We start from the raw sequence: 21832 nt of genomic DNA, 5'->3' as shown, positions 1-21832 counted from the left end.
ATGGTGCTCTTGGTCAAATAGGATGGGAGTAGCAATCATTGACTTACACTACACGTATGGCTGGTTTCACACAGAGTAATTTGGAGATTAATTTGAGGCAAATATCACTTTGAAAATCAACAAATTGATTTTTCCTACTTAAGGGCGACACATATTTTGATGCGTTTTTTACACGTGTAAAAAATTTCATTGAAGTCAGTGGGAGTGTTATTTTTACGTGTGTATTCTATACACGTGTATTCTGCTAAAATGCGCGCACGTTAACTCCGTGTGCACGGGCCCTAAGACCTATTGATGTAGGTCATCAATATGTGATCTGTCAGAGTCTGCCACCTGGACCAGACCCAGATCAACTATTCCAGCAGCTTCTCTGTGCTGGAAGCTACTAGTGGACAGGGAGCTCCAAATTCCTGTCTGGAATCTGCAGTCTATGGTTTTCAATGTGAAGCAGAGACCAACAATTCTGGATGCCCACTGCCCCCCAGGCTACTAATAATGCACAGTATACACTACATCATTCTCCAAAACCAATCCAGATAATTGTACAAGGTTTAGAGATGAGGTTTGGGCGTTCATGGACTACATCCATCATTATTATTATTTTAGACTGTTTTCCATCATTTTTTTATTTTTTAACAAATGATTCGATCACAATAAGGGCACAGGTTTTAGTACCTTCTTTGGAACAGCATAAATACCACTGAGCTTTGGGTCAGACCAGATGCTAAGCTAACCATTTTAACATTCATTGGGTTCAATAATACTTGTGGGTTACTATAAAATACACAAGTAGAGTCTGACTTTCTTCCATGTATCAGCCTTGGATCTCTTATTATGAAGAGCCTCTGCTATATACCTTCCCCCCATCCCCCATACACATGTAGTAATGCAGTACAGCAATACATTTTATAGAGTGGTTTTATTGTGTTGAACCTTTAGTATTTGGCACAGGTGAAAGGCACATCAGAAAAACTCAGCATTCATAAAAGTTATGTAGAAAAATAGATGTATGCCATCTTCTAGTGATCATGAGCGCAGGCGTGAACAGAACCTTTATTTGGTGAAGTATAAGTAGACAGTGAAATATGAAAAACAGTCCTCTTTAGAAATGGAGCTACTGACAGATCCTGTGCCCATAGAAAGAAATGGATGGCATATTAGTGGTTAATAATATCACTGGCAAATATCTGTAGAAACCATTTAGATGCCCATGTTTAGGCCAGGAAACAGGTTTGTGGATTGGCCTTTTTTTCCCTGGCCCAACTGTGATTCATCTGATTTATGAAGCTGTGAGTATACTGTCCCATACTCACAGCATCATATAACAGAAGAGTCGCATTCTGGAACACTGAGCATCATAAATTATAATGGAGTTGATTGAAATGAGCTGTGGTTGAGCCAGATTTGTTTTTCCTGCAACACAACATTACGGTGACGCACAAATGACTTTAGTGTTGTCAAGGAACCTCATGACCATTGGCTTATTTTCAGCTTTCACAAGTTCATTTGTAAGTTTCTTTCATACTTAAAGTGGCATCTCATAGTGCTGTAACTTTTGCTAGATCATAAACTGGTTACATGCTATGGCCAGATAGAATAGAATTTGTAAAACATTATGATCCTCCAAACAAATTGCTCTTGTCCTTCACCTCTCAAGGAATTGGCAGCAGCAAGAAGAGAGACGGTCATTGCTAGGTAAAACCTGCCCACAGCACTTACCACAATGAAACCATCTCTAATGTATCACAAGCTGGGTAGTGGCATATTTGTTATTATTAATAACCATACTTATATTATAGATGTAAAGAGGTGTAGAGAAAATTTAGCTTCCAAATATCCGATGGAGTACACCCATACAGGCACATGCATAAAGTGACTTCATACGTTAAGTCCATTAGCCCACAGAACTTCCATTGCGGCTTTTTTCTCAAAGCCTTTAAGAATCTTGTGAAGTGGCAGCATTTCAGGACTTCACAGGATCATAAAACAGCATGCTGCTGGGAGCCCTGTTCATAGGAGCTGTCAGGACGGGAATTTCAGCTGACACATGGACTGTATTTCTTGGACTGATTTTGGCCTGTTTTAGGCTAGAATAAAACAAGGTGTTTTTTTTTAAACCAAACCAAGGAGTGGGCTCAAAAATAAGAAAGTATAAAGGGCAGGCTGGATCTACTCTTTGCATTGGCTCAGAAAATGACCACAAAAACAAGGTGCAATTAGTCAGGATATAGAATTGTCATATACTAGCAGAAATGGTGATAGACGGATGGATAAGAAACCTGTGCGATACTTCTAAGGCGAGAAAAAACTGTGGATTTAAAAAGGGAACCCATCACTATGGCTGACCTAGGAAAGTAACACTAAGGCCTTTAATGTGATCCCTAATAACGTTATAACAGTGGGCATGGCTGCATCTACTAAATAACCCCCAAGTGCATTTAGCGGAGGCAGAAAAGAAAGCACTTCCTGAAGCTACACGATTTATTACAGGATTTTCTCAGCAGCACTAAAAAGGATCATATGGTGCAGTCTGACTTGTGTCATGAGAAGTAGTGAAGTGTGTCACATGATCCTTTTCAGAGGTACAGGTCATTTGATCGGTTCTAGGAGTATGCAGAACCAGGCAGCACTTTATTTTCAGCTCCCCTTGTTTGGCTCTTTGTGGGCTGCACTGACTAGTATTACATGGTCTATCATAGTGATGAGTTATTCAGTACAGCTGCTGTACTGACCCTCTGATATTTCCCTTCATTGGATTATCTTGTGCTTCTGTCTTGTAAGAATTGAACATCACGTCATGTGACAGATCAGGAAGAAGAATGTGGGTGTGGATGGACTACTCGGTAAACAGTGTTTGGCATAGCGACACATTCATTGAATTGGACGACATTACATACATGGCAGGTTAGTTCTAGATTGCCTAGATAGCCACAATGCATAGCACCACAGCAGCAATAATAGGCATGTCAGCTAAGCCTCAAGTATAGTTAGCAAACAAGCCCTGGTTAATAGCTGACTGCACTGGGGTCCTCCTGCTCAGAACCATCACAGCAAACTGAGCTGCTAGACTCGACCAAAGACCAGGATGATTCCAGGGCCAATGTGCAAGCTACACAACAGCATTCTGGGCCCCCAGAGCAGTCCAAGTCATCCAGCTTTTGGGTATTTGTGCTGTGTGCGCCATCTAGATGCTTCTGGGAGCTCATTTCAGAAAGTTCTTGGTTGCACGCTTCTTTTTCCAGGTCATGGTCACAGGTTTCGGACAGAGGCGAGACAATATCTGTCTCATTCACAGTTTCACTGATGTCGCTTATGTTCTCGTCAGTGTCTGTTACACAAGCTACATTCAGACTGTGCCTCCTGGAGGTATATTTAGCCTTTAGAGCTGAATCCAATTCATCTTTCACTCCTTCTGTGAACTCAGCACAACTCCGCACAATGTCTGGTTTCAGGTTCCCATCCTCCCGTCTATTCAAGGAGAGCTGAAAGAGTGAAAAAGAGGCAGAATATGAGGATCTGAATTCTTTACATAGTTCCTTTAAGAGCATACCATCAAAGGCTCACTTTAGAAAATCATTATATTGCCATGCATGTGCACCATAAAGAGTGATCTTCCAGAGAGGGCGCATCTCTTTTCACTGGGTCTGGTTTCTACAAAACACTGCCAATATCGCCTTAAAGTTTTACACCAAGGCTGGATTCACACATGCAGCTCTTGGTACTTTATGTTTTATTTTTTAGTCAACGCCAGAAAAGAGAGAGAAGAAAAACAAACAAACAAAAAAACAAAAAACATTAAAAGTGCTCTAAAAACTCACAGCAGATAGTTTTTGTTTTTTTTTAACCATGTGATTCAAAATCTGTGGCAGTTCCACAGCAAAAGGTAAAACCCCTAGTAAAAACCGGGGCAACAAACTGACATGCTGAGGTTTTAAAATGTCACCGCAGGGCAATCTCTTTAAAGGGACCCTATCATTCAGGCGACATTTTTTCTAAGTACCACATCGGAATAGCCTTAAGAAAGGCTATTTTTCTCCTACCTTTCGTTGTCTTCTCCGCACCACCGTTCGCCTACAATCCTGGTTCTTGTCAGTATGTAAATTAGACCTCGCAGCACTGGGGGTGGCCCCAATGCTGCGAGAGAACTCTCTCCAGCGCCCCCGCCATCTTCGTCAGGAACGGCCTCTTCATTCTCTTCTTCAGTGTCTTCTTACGTCTAGGCCTCGGGCAGAGCACACTGCGCATGGCCACAGGCCCTGAGAAAATGGCCGCTTACAATACTATGCAAGCGGCCATTTTCTCGTGGCCTATGGACATGCGCAGTCTGCTCTGCCCAAGGCCGGAGTCCTTAGAAGTTACAAGCCACCGCCGGAAGAAGAGGCTGAAGATGACGCAGCTGAAGAAGAGGAGGCGGCGCTGGAGAGACTTCTCTCGCAGCATTGGGGACGCCCCCAGTGCTGTCTGAGCGCTGGGGCCCGCCCCCAGTGCTGCGAGGTAATTTACATACCGACAAGAAACGGGATTGTAGGCGAACGGTGGCGCGGAGAAGACAACGAAAGGTAGGAGAAGAACAGCCTTTCTTAAGGCTATTCCGACGTGGTACTTAGAAAAAAATGTCATCTGAATGATAGGATCCCTTTAAGATCTTTTTCTGCTGCGCAGGAATGAGATCTCTAACAGTTTGCTGAGGATTTTCAACACCTATCCACTTAAAAAAAAACAACTTAGGTTATCTACAAGCTAAAGAGTTATCTTGCTGATCAATAGGGATCCAATAGCTGGGACCTCCACCAATCCTGTGACCACTCGACGGTGCCATTGGCGCCTTAATGCATCTCTATTAGAGATGAGCGAGTACTGTTCGGATCAGCCGATCCGAACAGCACGCTCGCATAGAAATGAATGGACGCAGCCGGCACGCGGGGGGTTAAGCGGCCGGCCGCCGTCAAAGCGGAAGTACCAGGTGCATCCATTCATTTCTATGGAGCGTGCTGTTCGGATTGGCTGATCCGAACAGTACTCGCTCATCTCTAATCTCTATGTTTTGCTGCCCAGTTAGAAGGAAGTGGCTGGTTGGAAGTTTTTCCCACTGCTCCATTCATTACAATGAGGTCACTGGAGGCAGCAGAATTACAGCACTTGTTTTGGGCAACCCATTTAAACAATTCCATAAAGTGACTAGTTGATCATTGGGGTGGTCATAAGTGAGGCCAGTTGTGGAAAGTGAAGTGAGGCCAGTTGTGGAAAGTGAAAATTTATAGCAGACAACCCTTTTACTTTTTTCAGCAAACAATATTCAAAAGCTATTTTATCCTGGACATCACAGGACAGACCCTTATATCAGAGGGCCATGATCTGAAGTTACTTGTGGAATTTAGAACCACAGACCTGATGGATTAAATCTTCATCAAAGTTGGGCATACTCTTATCTCTTCTAATTTTCTTCTCATTTATGGATCTAAGGGGGAAAAAAAACAACATAAATAGGGCAATTAACCAGGTTGTGAGATCCTGCTGTAATCCCTATACTTGGAGTATGGCAAAACCATTATGGATGTCTTTGAAGGGTTTATGCCACAAAGTAGATTTCTCCTGTATTCATAGGAAACCATCGGGGTCAGAACCCCACCAATGAGCTGTCTATTTTCTAGCTTAAGGATACAGGATAAATATTCTAAATGGCATAACCTCCTTAAGAAAATACAGTTTCTGATGACCACATTCTTCTATCATGCAGCAGGCAGTCACAGGACATAAAAAGGTTGTCCTCCTAGGACTACTTCTTTGGGAACGCCCCGGCCCTTCGCCTATTGACTGATACTGATATTGGCCCTCTTTTCTGGTCCGACCATGCCCCGGTGGTGGTGACTTTGTCCCCTATTCCTGTGACCACTCGACGGTGCCATTGGTGCCTTAATGAATCTCTACTGAAGTCACCGCCTTCGCTCCCTCTTTTGAGTGCTCACTAGAGTTGAGCGAACACTGTTCGGATCAATGAAATACCAGGTGAGAGAATCGTCTGCAGACACTCCGTAGCCTTAAAATCTTCAAACTTTATTCCATATCAGATATTTATATTTTCACTGTTCGGATCAGCCCATCCGAACAGCACGCACCCATAGAAATGAATGGAAGCACCTGTGACGCCGGCTGGCCGCCGGCAAAGTCAGCGTCACAGGTGCTTCCATTCATTTCTATGGGTGCGTGCTGTTCGGATCAGCTGATCCGAACAGTGTTCGCTCATCTCTAGTGCTCACCTAACCGACTATTTCCACAATAACCTGGGCTCTGTTGACTCCCCTGGGGTTCTTTGGGAAGCCAATAAAGCTGTCATGAGAGGACATTGTATTGCGCTGGCAGGACAGGCAGACCCAACTGCGTACTCTTCAGGCTCATATTCGCTTGCTTTCTTCTACATAGGCGGCACGTCCATCTCTGATGGTCCTCCGTCAGTCGGTCCTTGCGGATCTTCATGATCTGGAGACCCATCGAGTGCAACGACTCCTTCTGTACACTAGTACGCGATATTTCGAGTGGGGCAATAAGGCCCATACCTTGCTCGCGAGGACCCTTAGAGATCACTGTGCGACTTTTCCCACATGCCGTTCGCGACTCCTCGGGTGTCCTCCAGTATCACCCCCGACCCAGTTGCTTCGGCCTTTCATTCTTACTACTCTAAGCTGGATAACCTCCCGGTTCCGCAGGACTTATGCCCTCCTATCGGCCCCTCTAGTCTAGTTTCTTACTTGGCCACCTGTGGCCTTATGTGGCTTTCTCCCCATGCCTTGGCGTCTCTTAACTCTCCCATCTCTGGCGAGGAGTTAGTGGGGGCCCTTAAGGATCTCCATAACAGCAAAACTTCGGGACCGGATGGCTTCACATCTGTACTATAAGGTTTTACAGAATGCGCTCTCTGGGCATCTACTTAGTCTATTCAATTCCTTTCTTGCGGGTTCCCAAGTCCCCCCAACTATGTTACACTTTCTCCTTTCTTTGGTCCCGAAACCAGGCAAAGATCCCAAGGACTGTGTTAACTACTGTCCGATAGCCCTATTGAATACGGATCTGAAGCTCTTCATGAAAATCTTGGCCAATCGACTCAATGCTTGGCTTCCTCTCCTTATCCATAAGGACCAGGTGGGCTTCGTTCCCAGTCGTCAGGGTTGCGTTAACACCAGGAGGGCGGTGGATCTAGTGGAGGTGGCCAATCATACTTGTACCCCGGCTCTTCTTCTGACTTTGGATGCTGAGAAAGCCTTTGACTGCCTCAATTGGTCCTTTATGTTCTCCACCTTGGAGGCTGGTTCTTCTAACTGTGATCCGAGCTCTTCACTCATCACCCTCAGCAGCAGTCAGGCTCCCGAATTCCTCCTCACTCTCCTTCCCTCTCTCCTCTTATCTTTGCCCTCTGTATAGAACCTCTTGTGGCTAGAATCCATAGTGACCCAGATGTTAGGGGGATTAGAGTCAGAGGTAAGGAGTTCAAGGTTTCTCTTTCTGCTAATGATGTTCTTCTGTCCCTCACCTTTCCCCATACCACCCTCCCTAATCTTTTGCGCCTGCTGGAGGACTATGGTAATCTTTCAAGGTACAAAGTCAATTCCTCGAAAGCCAAGGCGCCCCATGCCTGGAAGAATCCTCACAATATAGAGCTACTCCAGATGTCCTTGAGCAAATATATTTTGGTGCAGTTTAGTTGTCTGGCTACTCAATTATTGACTACAGTAATGAAACTATTGATAGTAGCTTTGAAGAAATACTGCATGGAATAAACAGTGCTATTGCGGGACTTTTCTCTCCGCATATTTTGTGCAGAAACCACGGAGACCATTATAGTCTATGGGTTCCACAGGTTTCCTTAGGCAACCTCTTTTTTATGCATATAGGTTTCCGTTCAGAAGTCCCCAAGTGGACTCCCCAAACAGAAACCTGGAACGCAGATGTGAACCGAGCCTAAGAAATGTCAAATTAATATGATTAATTGCCCAGCCAAACTTCTATCTGATACGTACAAGAAAAAAGAAAAAACAAAAACATAGTTTGGTTCTTTTTAAGAGTAACACATGCCACACAGCTGTACATGACTTTAGCACATGTGCTTTTTGTTTCATCTTATATAACAAGTAAATCCGGCAGTAAGTGCAAAAGAAAAAAAAAAAAAAGAAGAAAAATCACCAAATCTGCTTTTCTCCTCATATAGGATGAGGCCATCTGCCAGGACTGGGAGAGAAAATAAAAAGCCACTTTGTCATTTCCATTAAGCATAATGCACAAATCCTGAGACTACAGCAAATCAACAAATCTCCATTATGGAACTTACACAAGGAGATAATGGTCAGTGTGAAGGGGGTCACCATAACAAAGCTACTGGTGACAGTACAACGCAAATTTACATTTTTAAGACTTGAATCTATTTTTAAAGGGATTCTCCACCCTATGATAGAAAATAAGATGGGGGGACTGCAGCTTTTTCCCTATTTTATATAGGCTGAATCTGCTCAGCGGACTCATGTTTGACATTCTGCTTGTTAAGGATACTCTGCCTTACAACTAGCCTTTACAACAACAACAACAACAACAAAAAATACAACCTTCCCCCCCAAAAAAAAACCAAAACAAACCCACAGTATGTTCTTAGAAACAAGTCTTTAAAAAGTCTAGTTAGCCTGTATTATAAAAGTTAGTACAACTCTGTCGTTCGTATCACTACAGCATAAATAATGTAATTTATGTAGACAGTGGCCACCAGCAGAATAATGAGTACATAAATTTACAAAGTGACAACCTTTTATGCTACTACATTCTATGTATACTCCAAGTATGTAGGATTACACATTCACTATTACATGAATACAAAACATTATAATTTACCTATATGGGGTAGCATCAGCTTTCCCAGGAGCCACCAAAGCTCCAGAGTTGGTCGGACTAGAAGTTGCTGCTGGAAGGAGAGGACAGTATTAAGCTACAAACATTTAGCAGAGTTTTAACTCTATTACAGTTATCAATCAGAAACATATTACGTTACAGGCACTGTAAAAAGAAAAAAAAATATCTATCTATAATTTCTATTCGCCTGTGGCAAGTCCTTTATTCCACATATCCACATAAATATAGCGGCATAATTATAGAGACGAAGAGGGCCAGAAGAAGCACAAAGTGCAAGATGGTTGTGCCTATAGTGCTGTGTTCATCCTCTCTCCAATCATGCTGCTGTTTTTAGAAGGATACATAGACTAGAGGATGAGCCCAGCTCTATAAGCAATGCCTGCTTCGCATTTTCTGTGCTTCATCTGGTCCTCCTTGTTTTAATGGATAGACCTATGGTGAGTGCCCCTCCTTTTTTTCTATTTCTCCAGGTATTTTATAAAAAAATAAATAAATAAATAAAATAAAATGTATATATGACCCTACAGATATTCATATTTTAAAACAATGTTATCCGACATCTCACATTTTTTCCAGACAAGGCTAGGCTGCTCCTCAGATGATGCTGCCCCACTGTCGGTCATCGTGTTGTTGGATGCAGACAGGAGGTGTCTGATTCTAGTGTTCTGTGAAAAAAAACATACAAAATCAGTGAACAATTGTTTAGTGTCTGGGCCCTTAACTACTTCATGACCATGTCATTTTTCCTGGTTCATGACCGTTCATATTTTGGGGGGGTTTTGATACAACTATAACATTTTTTTGGTTTGAGTTATTCAAAAACTTTTTTGCGGTAATTTTTTTCAATACAATTGAAGTTTGTCCCAGGGGTGGGACTAGAACAAGTGGAAATTTTTTATTTTTTTTGTAACTTTATTTATTTCCACACTGTGCCTCCAACAATAAATCTTTGGGGGCTTTTTAACGTCACTGAACTAAACAGAGAATGGGAAGGCAGAGACCTAAATAAACTATCCCTGCTTTCTATCTGGGATGACCATCTTAACAACATCCAGCTTCCCCTTTCCTGCAGCTGCACAAGCTCCTGGAACTGGTTAACTTTTCAAGGGTGTACAGATATGACCTTGCAGAGTTACTTGGCCACCACCCGGACATATACAGGCAATAAGCAGTCAGAATCTGTTTAAATAGGAACTATCACTTTACTGGACATGTTTGTTTTACTAAATACTATATTTCCATTATATAATAAATCTGGGGCATCTTTTCTTAGAGCCTTGTGTTGATTCTCTGCTCTATATAAAAAAAAAATTCAGAGTCAGGGTCTACTGACTCCAGAGCTCTGGATTTAATGGATGAGCTGCCCAATGCAAGGTCAATATAGCAGCCTATTCAACATGTACCTTGTCCATAACAGAATATTTTGCAAAAGAGACTTCTGTAGTGTTCAGTGCAATGTACACCCATAGAGTCCTTTTTATCTCTAGCAAAGGCTTGAAATAATGCAGTAGTTGCAGAGTAGTGTAGAAGTAATAACCCCCGAATACATACTTCCTTTGCAAAGTCCATCGGGCAGTACTGACGCTTGTTCCTCACATCCACTTGAGCTCCGTACAATAAAAGCAGCTTCACTAAATGCTCATGATTCCTGCGGACAGCCTCATGGAGAGCAGTGTTCCCTTTTACATTGCAGAGATTGACAGAAGCGCCATGCTGAAAAAAAAACAAAACCAAAACAAATTATGGTTATAGAGGAATTATAAATGACAGATTCCAATAGATACATGACATCTTATACCTCCAGTAAGAGAGCCGCCATCTCTAGGTGGCCTGCGATGCAGGAGTATATTAGCGGTGTATTACCATTCATGTCCTTCTTATTCTTTCCTGTGCTGTACTCCATCAGAATTTTTACCACCTGTTAAACACAATAAGAATGCATTAGATTACAACTAAATTGGCCTCTTAACCAGAGGTGAAAGTAATCTACCTGGTCATACAGATGACACAATCTCTAAGCTAACGAAATTTGCCATTTTCTCATTGCCCCTTCCAAGATGCCCTGACCTTATCAGGAGACATATTCACATTTGGTTGGAGAAAGGTGAACACAAGAATCCTGTTCTGGCAATTGGTAGTGGTCTCAGAAGCAAAACCACCGCCAAACTAGAAATATCTTCATATTACTGGAATGTCCTTTTTTGCTAAGTTGCAATACGAAAATCAAATTGTGGACAGCTGTGGAGCGGTTATAGTGATTTTCTTCTATCTGCATGGATTTAATTTTCTGATTAAATTTTTGTTTTTAATCTCACCTCAAAATGTCCCTTGTGACAGGCCAGGTGCAGCGGAAGTGCCCGGTTCCCATTCTTTGCATCTACATGAGCCCCATGTTTTAAGAGCAGAGTCACAAGGACAGAATGACCATGCAGGGCTGCAATATGTAGGGGGGTGAAGCCATCCCGACTTGTCACATTAACCCCAAGACCATTGGTGGGAATTCTGCTCAGTTTCTGCAAACACAAAACCAAATATCACCTTAAAAGTAGAGGATGAAATAATAAGATTATGCAATGTATATACTACTATGAAATGACTATGTCAAATCTAAAGTGCTGGAGTAGGCCTCCCATCAGACCTCTTTGGAGACCAGCTGAACGCAGGGGCATATAGTCATCAATTCAAGTGGGAATTATGTAAATCATCATTATCAATGCTCTTTGAAGAAACTTTACTGTAGGTGCGTAGGGGGAGAGGCTTACATAATTGAGGATTACATCTACTATGTATAGAAGGGGGTTGTTCCTACAAGGACTAACCTTCTGAACAGGACCACATGTGCGGCACTGGCACAGAGGGTGACAGAACTCTTTCTGCCCAACCAAAGAGTCCTCAAGTTCATCATCAAAGTCATCATCCACCCACTCCAAGAGATAGCGAACCTGTAGGGACAAACAACAGTCTACAAGGTAAATAGTTTCTACTGACTGCAGCTCACTGTATTCTCACGTGTGCGAGATCACCCTGCAATATCTAGATTATAAGAGTGGAGGCCTAAATATTAGAATATATCGCATTTCCCACAGAATCTAATATTGGTATATCAAGTGTGCTAGAACAACATTTCACTGATGTCCTCTGTCCATTCCACTGATCACACGTCTACAGTACAATCTTACGCTACGTTCACACCTGCGTTCGGGTTTCCAATTTGTATTGGGCTTTGTTTCCTTTCACAGTCCTGTTGGTGTGGCATTAGGCCTCATGACAGGAGGGGATACATTCTCCCTACAACACTGTACAAATCACAATATTTGGGTTGCCGCTTCAGAGGTCTAACTGGCATTCACATTTGGTGGAGGGAGGCCAGGCAGATTGAGGATGAGAGCAAGTATTAACATCACTTAGATATAGGCTGGACCCAGACATGGCTGCTATACACTCTTGTAACCAGGCGTTAGTGGAATATTTTGTTTTTTGTTTTGTCCTTCTAGTTTTTGGATTGTTTTTTTTTCTTGTTGTTGGTTTTGTTTTTTGTTTTTTTTTTGGGGGGGAGGGGTGTCTACATTTTATATACTTTTTCAATAAAAGTGAAGTTTTATATTTTGCATCAATGTCTTAAATCAGCTATTGGGATAAGTATGTATACTGAACATAAAGGAAAGTCAATGAGCCAGATTTATTAAAATTGTCTTAGTTGTCCATAGCATTCATCCTGCTCCTGAAAACTAAAAACGGCATTGCACAATTTTTCTTTTAGACAGTGTAATAAACCTGCCCTAATATGTACAGTATGTACTATACACAAAGATTTAAAGCTAACCGTTACACGCAGAGGTAGGTGCTTTAGCCTGTCTCATACACCTGCTGTGTTTACACCTCTATTCTAACATTGCACTCATCGCTGACCATACAACTTTTCTCTTAATGCCTGGTTAAGTCTTTTATTGTCTTTCACCTAGGCAGTGACGCGTCAGGAAGTGATAGCTAAGATGTGTTGTTAGCAATTGGTGCTAACAGCAGTAAGAGGCAGTAAAGTGTAACATAGGTTATATATCTGTATAAAGATCTGTAGTGATTTACAAGTTTATTCTGAGAGGCAGGTTAAAGAGTTTGACTGTGCATATAACTGTAAGCTGTAGTCGAGTGTGCACTACATGCTATACACGGTGGGAATTTATACCCCATGTGTAGATTTAAATATCCAATGCCTGCACAGAAGCGTGAAAAAAAAAAAAAGTTGCAAAACTCTGGTTTGAGACTATTAGGGTACGTTCACACTGAGTTTTTTGCAGGCCGATTTTGAGACTGAATCCGCCTCAAAAATTGCCTTCCATTCATTTCAATAGGAGTGAGTAGCAGTTTTATTTATTCTAGCTGATTTTTTTTCTTTAGCTGTATTCCACCTTGAAAAAAACCATTAAAATCAGTGGGAGGGATAATCACTTAACTACAGTGAAGCCTCTGAGACCACCACCTAAAATTGCATTAAGAAGTGGTTTTCTAGAGTGGGTTGGTCTTCTCAAAAATGGCCTCAAAACTCTCTGACATAATATTATTATAAAGTTAATTATATAAAACCATAAATGTCATTCCATCAACACCACAAGTTTTCTAAAGTAGCATACCATTTCCAGGTCTCCATCAGATATGGCTCTTAATAGTTTCTCAACCTGAGAAAGAAAAAGAGAACTTTGATAGGAGAATGAACCACAAATTTAATATGGTCACACGGCCTTTCCACTGCACCACTACATGTCCCCTTTGGCTATACTCTATTCTATGCATCTTGGCATAATCCCCAGGGATCAATTAGGTTAGGTCATATATTATTAAGGTCAAAGCTGATCTTATAGGGGGTTTCCCATGTCTACAAATTTACACACTGTTCAACTAAAAGTTGAATATCTTTCTAAATAAATACACATTTTTAAAAAATTGCAAAGTTTTAAAGATTTTCTCTAACCATCTTAGTGGTGACATTCTTTTGTCTTGATCCGTTGTCAATGGATATCACCATGAATACAGAAACTTTCTATCTGGCACTGAAACTCAGCCATGATATCCTTATAGAGAACAGGCTATAGGGAAGTGTCACTACATGCATGAGAAAATGACCTGGCCACAATAAGTAAATCACAATGGTCTATAAATTTAAATATGGCTATGGTCATAGGAAAAAAAATCTTTAAAGGGGTCATAATATACAACATATTTATGTCCAATCCTAAAGATGGGTACCTAATAGAAGATCTGTGGATGTCTAACCCTGGCCATCCCCATTTTTTAGGTGTTCCCAGCAGCTGCTACACAGGGAATGTAGCAGGAAGCAGAGTGCAGCGTGACTCCCATCAAAATGACTAACAGAGAACAGTGCTGTCTGCTTCCTGCTCCATTCTCTGTGTAGCAGCTGCTGAAAACAGTTAATCGGTTGGGGTTTCAGACGCACAAATCTGGTATTGATAACCTATCCTTAAAATGGGCCATCAATATTTTTTGACTGAAAAACCCCTTTAATATTAACTTTGTGGTCAGTATAGAACTGTTGAGATTCCATGAATCTGTGACAGATTCTCAAGAAAATTTTATAATCTGAAACTTGTAATTTCATATTTTACTCTGATATTTAACTAGGTCCCATTTATGCTGGACTAAATGAATGGTTTTCTAAGTTATAAACAGTATTAGAACTAGACATTTACATCTTTATACTTGCTTTTGACGTCATCTTGCCTAGTAGTAGATGGTGAGGAAAGGCTGGACTCTGAGGAGTCTCGGCTGATAGTGTCTGCGGATCGAGGAGGGGACTGGCTGAGGGACTGCACCAAGACCCACAGTAAAACAGACAAGTGGCAAAATGAGTACACAGAAAGAAGCATATTTCACATTCAATCCATTGCTCTGTAACCGTGTTTTACCTCTGAATTACTTGGCCTCCTGTTGTCCTCCACATGTGCAGATTCCATGATGGACAGAATCTAAGATGGGAAAACCAATTAGCTTTCAACTTACAAACATATAACAAAGCTGGTCTTATTATCTGGATGCAAAAACATTAGGGCGCTTTGCAACTGACTCCATATTGCAGCAATGGCAGGATTCATTACCTTGGAGTTCAGAGCACACTGCAGCGGAGTCTCCTTTCTCTTGTTTAATACGCTCGTGTCAGCTCCATTCTGTAGCAGCACTTCGATAATACCTTGATACCCCCAGCGGGCGGCAATGTGCAGAGCTGTGTCGCCCTTTTCATTACCACAATCCATTCTACAAGAATTTACATCGTAATAGACTAAAGCCTTCACACACTGAAAGGACAGAGGTTAAAAATAACACAAGCTGGTACCTTGTACAGAAATGCACAGTTCATTTACAATAAATCAGACATTGCTATTCTCCTGCAATAATATGTCCTTAATTCTCTTAGTTATAGATTATCCTAATGCAGTCTTCACAGCTGAGAACTGCCACCCAGCTTTCTTATACCTCTGAATCACAAATATGCCTAGTAATTTCAGGATACATCCGACAGCTGTATTAGGCACACTTGACATTTAGGAGTCTCGGAAAGCTGAATGGCAGGCACAGTGGCATCTGTAATTACTCCTGAATGACTAATATGACAGGTTATTCCAGGGTGCAGCCTTACCGCATCATATTAACACATATCTAGTATTTAGAACTCTTGAAAAGACGAGAAAGAATCTCAAAGAGAGCTGTAATGACAGCCTTAGTAGTCACCAGGCTACACTCCTGAATGACTAATAAGCCTAGTAATTCCAGAAAACAGACTCAGATCAGTGACAAGTCCAGTGGGACCTGTGACACCAAACGAGTAACTACCCAGTGTTTTCAGAAATGGATGAGAAAAAAAAGAACCAAATTACCTAAGTCATTATTATGAGGAGATTTCGCTAAAGAATAACTGTAGTTCATAAATATAAAAAGCTTTGCAATATATCTCAGACACAATATCGCCTCAAAGTGTACATCTATTTATAAAAAAACTTTTCATAAATGAACCCTGCAACTAAATCTAATAGGCTCTGTAACATATGTTAATATCTCTTAGTAAATAAATAAAATGCCTCCTCCACTTTTTAGGCGGAGTTATTTTTACATAGAAGTCTATGGAGAGTGGTGGGAGGAGGAACAGATGTGGAAGAACACACACAAATAGCCACAGCTGCTCTGTTACACAGAGAGTCAAGGAGTTTTTTTTTTATTTTTATGTAGATTGTGAGCCCGATATAGGGATCACAATGTACATTTTTTTTTCCTATCAATATGTCTTTGTAGAATGGGAAGAAATCCACACAAACACGAGGAGAACGTACAAACTCCTTGCAGATGTTGTTCCTGGCGGGATTCGAACCCAGGACTCCGGTGCTGCAAGGCTGCAATGGTATCCACTGAGCCACCGTGTTGCCCTTGTCAAGGAGCTCTTTTAAGGGTCCATTCACACGGAGGAAAATTGTGAGGAATTTGGTGTGGAATTTTCCACGCTGAAAAAAAAAAAAAAAAGCCTCCCATTGATTTCAAAGGGTTCTGCTAGCTAGTGGAAAAAAAGAAAAAAAAAAAAAAAAACCTAGCAGAACCCATTGAAATTAAAGGGAGGCTTTTTTTTTTTTTTCTCAGCGTGGAAAATTCCACACCAAATTCCTCACCATTTTCCTCCTTGTGAAAGCACCCTAATGCTGCTATGTTTCAAGATGAGACCTACCACTGCACAGAATAAGGCTATAACTTTCTGCCTCCCTTCGCCATAGATTTTTGTGGGTCAGGTGAATTAGAAAACGGATTCTATATAAACAAATTTTAGAAGTGAAGATAAGGAAGAGAACAGACATTTAATAGGTGGAGGAGGAAACATTTATTAATTTATTATTATTATTTATTAATAAGATATATTACAAAATTTCTTATATTCATTTGTATTAGTCATTTATGAAAAGTTGATTTATAAATTGGAGATATGCTTTAATTTACAAATTCCTACAATCGTATTACTGACTTATTCTTAGATATACTTGGACAAAAAAAATGGTATGCAAAAGGTGAACAAAGTTTAAAAAAAGAGGACTAGTCATACGGTTGCCTTTGTTACAGAATATATGGCAAGTGCCACCTATTGAGCCATGAAAAACAATCACAGGAAAATGTTTAAATACTTCCTTCCGCGAAAATGTCTGAATGCAGAATATGTACTTTAAAGCCATATTGTACATTTCTAGTCATACTTACATCTTCATGTCCATAAGTGCAGGCCAAGTGTAGTGGGGTGTTCCCATTGTTGTCTTGTATGTCTCTGCTTGCCTTGTAATGTAATAAAAGCAGCTAACAAAAAAAAAAACAAAAAAAAAAAAAAACACACCACAAAGATTTCAGAACAAAGTCTCAAAAATGGAACTAAAGGTAAAAATGCCACAAGTGTTAGGGGGTGTTCACACTACCGTCGGTGTCTGATGGCTAGTGTCCGTGCAAAATCTTGTGCGGACATCAGCAGAGGACACTAGCTGTGTCCGTTACATTTTGCATTGATTTAAATGGACATCGGGTGCGTTCTTTTACTGTCCGTGGGTGTCCTTAACTGTCAGTTCCCAAAAATGTCTGACTTTTCAAGCGGACAGCAAAACTCGACATGTAGGTTTTTGCTGTCCGCTTGAAAAGTCGGACATCTTTGGGAACGGTCACTTAAGGACAGACACGGACAGTAAAAGAACGCACCCGATGTCCATTTAAATCAATGCAAAATGTCACGGACACAGCTAGTGTACGCTGCTAATATCCGCACAAGATTTTGCACGGACATTAGCAGCGGACACTAGCTGTCGGACACCGGCGGTAGTGTGAACGCTCCCTTACTGATTTTATGGGGGACAGTAATCTGTTTGAAGAGTTAAAGAGCAGGTCTACATGTGATAAGGATAGTAGTAGATTTTCAGGAACATAATTAAATAGTATGGCTAAAAAAAGATGTACGTCCATCAAGTTCAACCAAAGGTTGTGAAAAGGCGAGGATGGGGATACTTGTAAACATTTAGTCACCCATCATTAACTTACCGCTATCTTCTGCTGACCTTTCTGGCAGGCAAGGTGAAGAGGTGTAGAACCATGGTAATCTGTGGCATTCACCACAGCTCCTTTAGAGATCAAAAGGTCAATAAATTTCGACTGACCTATAAAAAAAGATCAAATTAATAAAATGAAAAGACATGAAGGTGGGTGCAGCGAGATACAATACTGACAGATTTAAGAGATTGTTTGGTAACAAGTTTAAAAAAAAAAGAAAAACAAAAGTTACCATTAATACAAATTGGTGAGGACTCAACTTCAAGAACTGGGCTGTTTTTGCACCCCTAATTTAACTGGAGCAACTGCACACTGCTGCTCCATCAAACTCAATAGGGCTGCTAGAGATATCCAATGGAGGGGGTACTGACATAAATGGATCATTTAACCATGTGACAATCATAACAAAGCCATGACCCAATGGAAGGTGGCCAGAGCCTTCCTTCACATGATGTGTACACAGAGAGATGTGTGTGCGCGTTGCTTTTATGTGAAAAGGCTTCATCAAGATGGGGAAAAAATGAAAGTGGCATTATAATGCCGTGGCCAGTATTCTGCTGCGAAACATTTGCACCTGCCATTTATATGGATGTTACTGTAACATGTATTACCTACATAAAACATTATAGCAGAGTAAGTGCACCCCTTCATTTCAGTGGTATTTTCTAATGGCAGTAGGCTATTTCAGCAGATTAATGTACCCTGTCACACTGCAACAACCATTTCAGAACGTGACAATGGGTTCAAGGTATTCCCCCTTGACGCTAAAGTCCCCAGATGCCAACCTGATAAAACATGTGAGATGTGAAAAACTCTGATTTGTGAAGGTCTTGCCATAAAGAGATCTGCTGTTAACAACTTGGTGCCAGATACTATACGACATAAGGTCAATATCCCAATGGGTCACAGATGATTAGAATGCACAATTGGGACCTACACAATATTAAGGAGGAGTTAATTTCATGGACAATTTGTTGGATTGCAAGTTCAAAACTTTCCCCTATAAAAATCATGAATACCATATACTATTTTAACCCCTCGCTAATCTGCTTACTTAGTTGCTTTATCTGCAGTCACGTTAATTAAATTCAGACACCTGTGACTTATAGCTACTTCTCCTGTAGACGCCATGAGTCCCATCTCCATGCTGAGGTTACTGTCTGGAACTTACACTGTGATAAGGGAAGCTTTTAGGACTTTTATCTACAAAATTTAACTCTATAGTGTTGATAGTAATGTGAAACTGCGCCCCATTTTTGTGCTTAGCAGAACTTGCTCCCCTGGCAGCCCCTCCCATCACCTATTTTGTGGATGTTTGCTCTGTCTCAGCAGGGAGCCTAGCTATAGATAACACCAGCAGTTTACAGTCATCTACTATATTACACTACTGGTTACACATGAAATGGAGGTCCAGAGAATATGCCAAATCGGGTATAAAGCCATATAAAACCTAATTTTTTTTTTAAACTATATAAATATGTAGCCCCTGTGATCCGAAGAACTAGGAAAGCAAATTCTAATATGTTTACGTGCGATAGTATATATACAGAAACAATTTTGTTTTACGTAAAAGAAGCAAAAAATTCACATTTTTATTTCACATTTTATACCATTCTTCTGCTTCTAGCAAAAAAAAAAAAAATTCAACTTATTTAACAATTAAGACTAGTTATTTTAAGCCTTATTTGTCCTGATAAAAACATGGTAAAAATAGTTGGGATATGCAAAGCCATGAAAAGAAACTGCTGTGTAAAGCAATGTGCTAAATTTGGCCTGAGCATTGGGGCATTAATGACGCTTGGTCCTGAAAGGGTTAACAGATATGGGTATTGTATAGAGAGAGAAGTTTCCCCACAAAGAGAGGCTAAACAATTGCTCTGGCATACCTGCCTTATTAAACCTGAATACCAGACATATACTTCCATTTTCCTGCTGTGTAAGACTGGGGTGCAGGTTCTCACAGAGATAAAGCTGTCCTAGAGACGTTAAGAAAGGGTCTGCTTGAGGAGAGTTAACTATGGCCTTACTTACCACAGATAGCTGCAATATGAAGGGGTGTGTATCCTCGATCATCTCGAGATAGGGGAGTTACAATTGAAGTGTCATTTAACTTTCTAGAAAACAAGAAAGATTCCCAATTAGATAAGAGCTCAATCGATAGATCAATAGAAATAAGCTAGATCCCCAATCTGACTAATCCATACATCTCTGACCTAATCTACAGTTACCTCTCCACAAAACCTCCTCCTTCACTTTCTATTGTCTATTGTCAGGCAGTTTTGTGAAGAACATATTTCTCCCAAGTATCCTCTATACTATGAAACCAGAAAACCTATAACATGGATTAATCCTCCTGTCACTACACTGCTGAGTGTGGCTTCCGCCTTCATACAGTGAGGGAGATTTATCAAGCAAAATGCTTGAATTCAGGTGCCACATTTATCACACTACACGATCTAACATGCCTTGTGCCACATTTATCAAGTTGGGGTTTTTTTTGTTTTTTTTCTTTAAGATACTTTTTAGGCACTTTTATGACTTGTACATAAAGGGAAGTCTTACCTGTCATTCACATCTGTGTTTGGTAATCTGTTCCGGGAGTCTGCATGGGGACCCCCGAATGGACTACCAAACGCATTTGTAAGCGCTGTGTAGTAAAAGCACATGGATCCCCATAGACCAAGTCATGTGAAGAGGAAAGTAGATTGTGAAGTACTGTCCTCTCTGCATGTTCTGTGTGGAGATCTCGTGGCAAGCACACGGACCCCATTATAGTCTATGGGGATCTGTGTGCTTTTACTGCACGACGCTTTCAAATGCGTTTGGTGTTCCGTTCAGGGGGGTCCCAATGTGGACTCCCCAAACGGATTACCAAATGCAGATATGAATGAGGGCTTAGTGTTAAGAGAGGGCGTTGCTGGAAGTTGGAATGGCCTAAGAACATGTACCAAAAACATGTCACAATTCTGGTGCATTTTCCTGACATAAACGAAGACAACTAAAGGCGCGAAGCTAGACTAGAGTCTAAGAATACAAGAAGTATATCACACAGAATTAGACAGTATTAGTTTATCAATCCCACTGTCTCCATTATCCTTCACCTGTAAATTTTAAGCTATGGCTGGCAGGGTCCTCTCTCCCATTTACCCCAGCTTCCGTTGTTTGATCTCACTGATTATAATGGGCTTCACCATTTCAGAACTGAAAGTGGCGAATGGAAGAGTCCTCCATACAGGACATTATCTGCTGATTTGCTGCAGTTTCTGCAAGGGAGAATCTGGCACAGATGTGAACCCAGCTTTAGCCAGGTCAACTATTTAGTTTTGTTTTTCATTGTACTTGTCTTTATACTATGCATTTACACCCTTTTTTATATGTATGGCACCATGAAATGAATAGAGCTCTATAAATAAATAATAATGATAGGTAGATCAATAAATCGATTGTAAGATATAAGACTGTAAGACTAATATAAATATACATGAAGCCCATGAAGAATAAATAATTTAGAAGCCATTTAGGAATTATTATAAGATTGGCAGGGATAATTTATACAGGGATAATGCATAATGCATTACAAGGCAGCATAATGGACAGCATAAATCCATAAAGAGTCTCACCCAGGAGGTAGAAGTCTATAAAAGGATGTAATCCTGTTCTACCCCTGCAATCTACTTGTAATGACAGCTGTTGGCAAGTCGAATGGATTTCATGTAGACAGAGGATAAATTGCACAAGGAAAGGTTCAGAAACTTTTTATATACTTTGTCCATCAATTCGTCATCACTTGCAATATACTTGCTGTCAAGTGAATAGGAATGCAAATATATTGGTTGTGACATCTAAGGCAGGTAACAGTGACCGGGTTGTGGGT

At 40.8% G+C, this 21832-nt stretch overlaps 1 protein-coding gene across 2 annotated transcripts in view; it reads right to left on the bottom strand.

Annotated features, from left to right (window-relative positions):
* Window positions 1-917: 917 nt before the first annotated feature.
* ANKRD27 (ankyrin repeat domain 27) overlaps window positions 918-21832 on the bottom strand; it is a 52260-nt gene continuing 31345 nt past the window's right edge. Inside the window, exons 15-29 of one of the 2 annotated variants that reach the window (XM_075282053.1) lie at window positions 19990-20072; window positions 17950-18065; window positions 17131-17223; window positions 14997-15194; window positions 14808-14867; window positions 14592-14708; window positions 13518-13562; window positions 11709-11831; window positions 11205-11402; window positions 10688-10807; window positions 10441-10602; window positions 9455-9554; window positions 8872-8941; window positions 5389-5458; window positions 918-3482 (exon numbers count right to left, since the gene is read on the bottom strand). In XM_075282053.1, the coding sequence (XP_075138154.1) occupies window positions 3006-3482; window positions 5389-5458; window positions 8872-8941; window positions 9455-9554; window positions 10441-10602; window positions 10688-10807; window positions 11205-11402; window positions 11709-11831; window positions 13518-13562; window positions 14592-14708; window positions 14808-14867; window positions 14997-15194; window positions 17131-17223; window positions 17950-18065; window positions 19990-20072 (2032 nt within the window). In that variant the 3' untranslated portion in view covers window positions 918-3005. The remainder of the gene's footprint in view (window positions 3483-5388; window positions 5459-8871; window positions 8942-9454; window positions 9555-10440; window positions 10603-10687; window positions 10808-11204; window positions 11403-11708; window positions 11832-13517; window positions 13563-14591; window positions 14709-14807; window positions 14868-14996; window positions 15195-17130; window positions 17224-17949; window positions 18066-19989; window positions 20073-21832) is intronic. The other variant, XM_075282055.1, reaches the window with a different exon arrangement.

This window comes from Leptodactylus fuscus, chromosome 7, assembly GCF_031893055.1.
Source record: "Leptodactylus fuscus isolate aLepFus1 chromosome 7, aLepFus1.hap2, whole genome shotgun sequence".
Classification (NCBI taxonomy): domain Eukaryota; kingdom Metazoa; phylum Chordata; class Amphibia; order Anura; family Leptodactylidae; genus Leptodactylus; species Leptodactylus fuscus.
The sequence above is the reverse complement of the archived record's forward strand: the minus strand, read 5'-3'. Positions and strand labels throughout refer to the sequence as shown.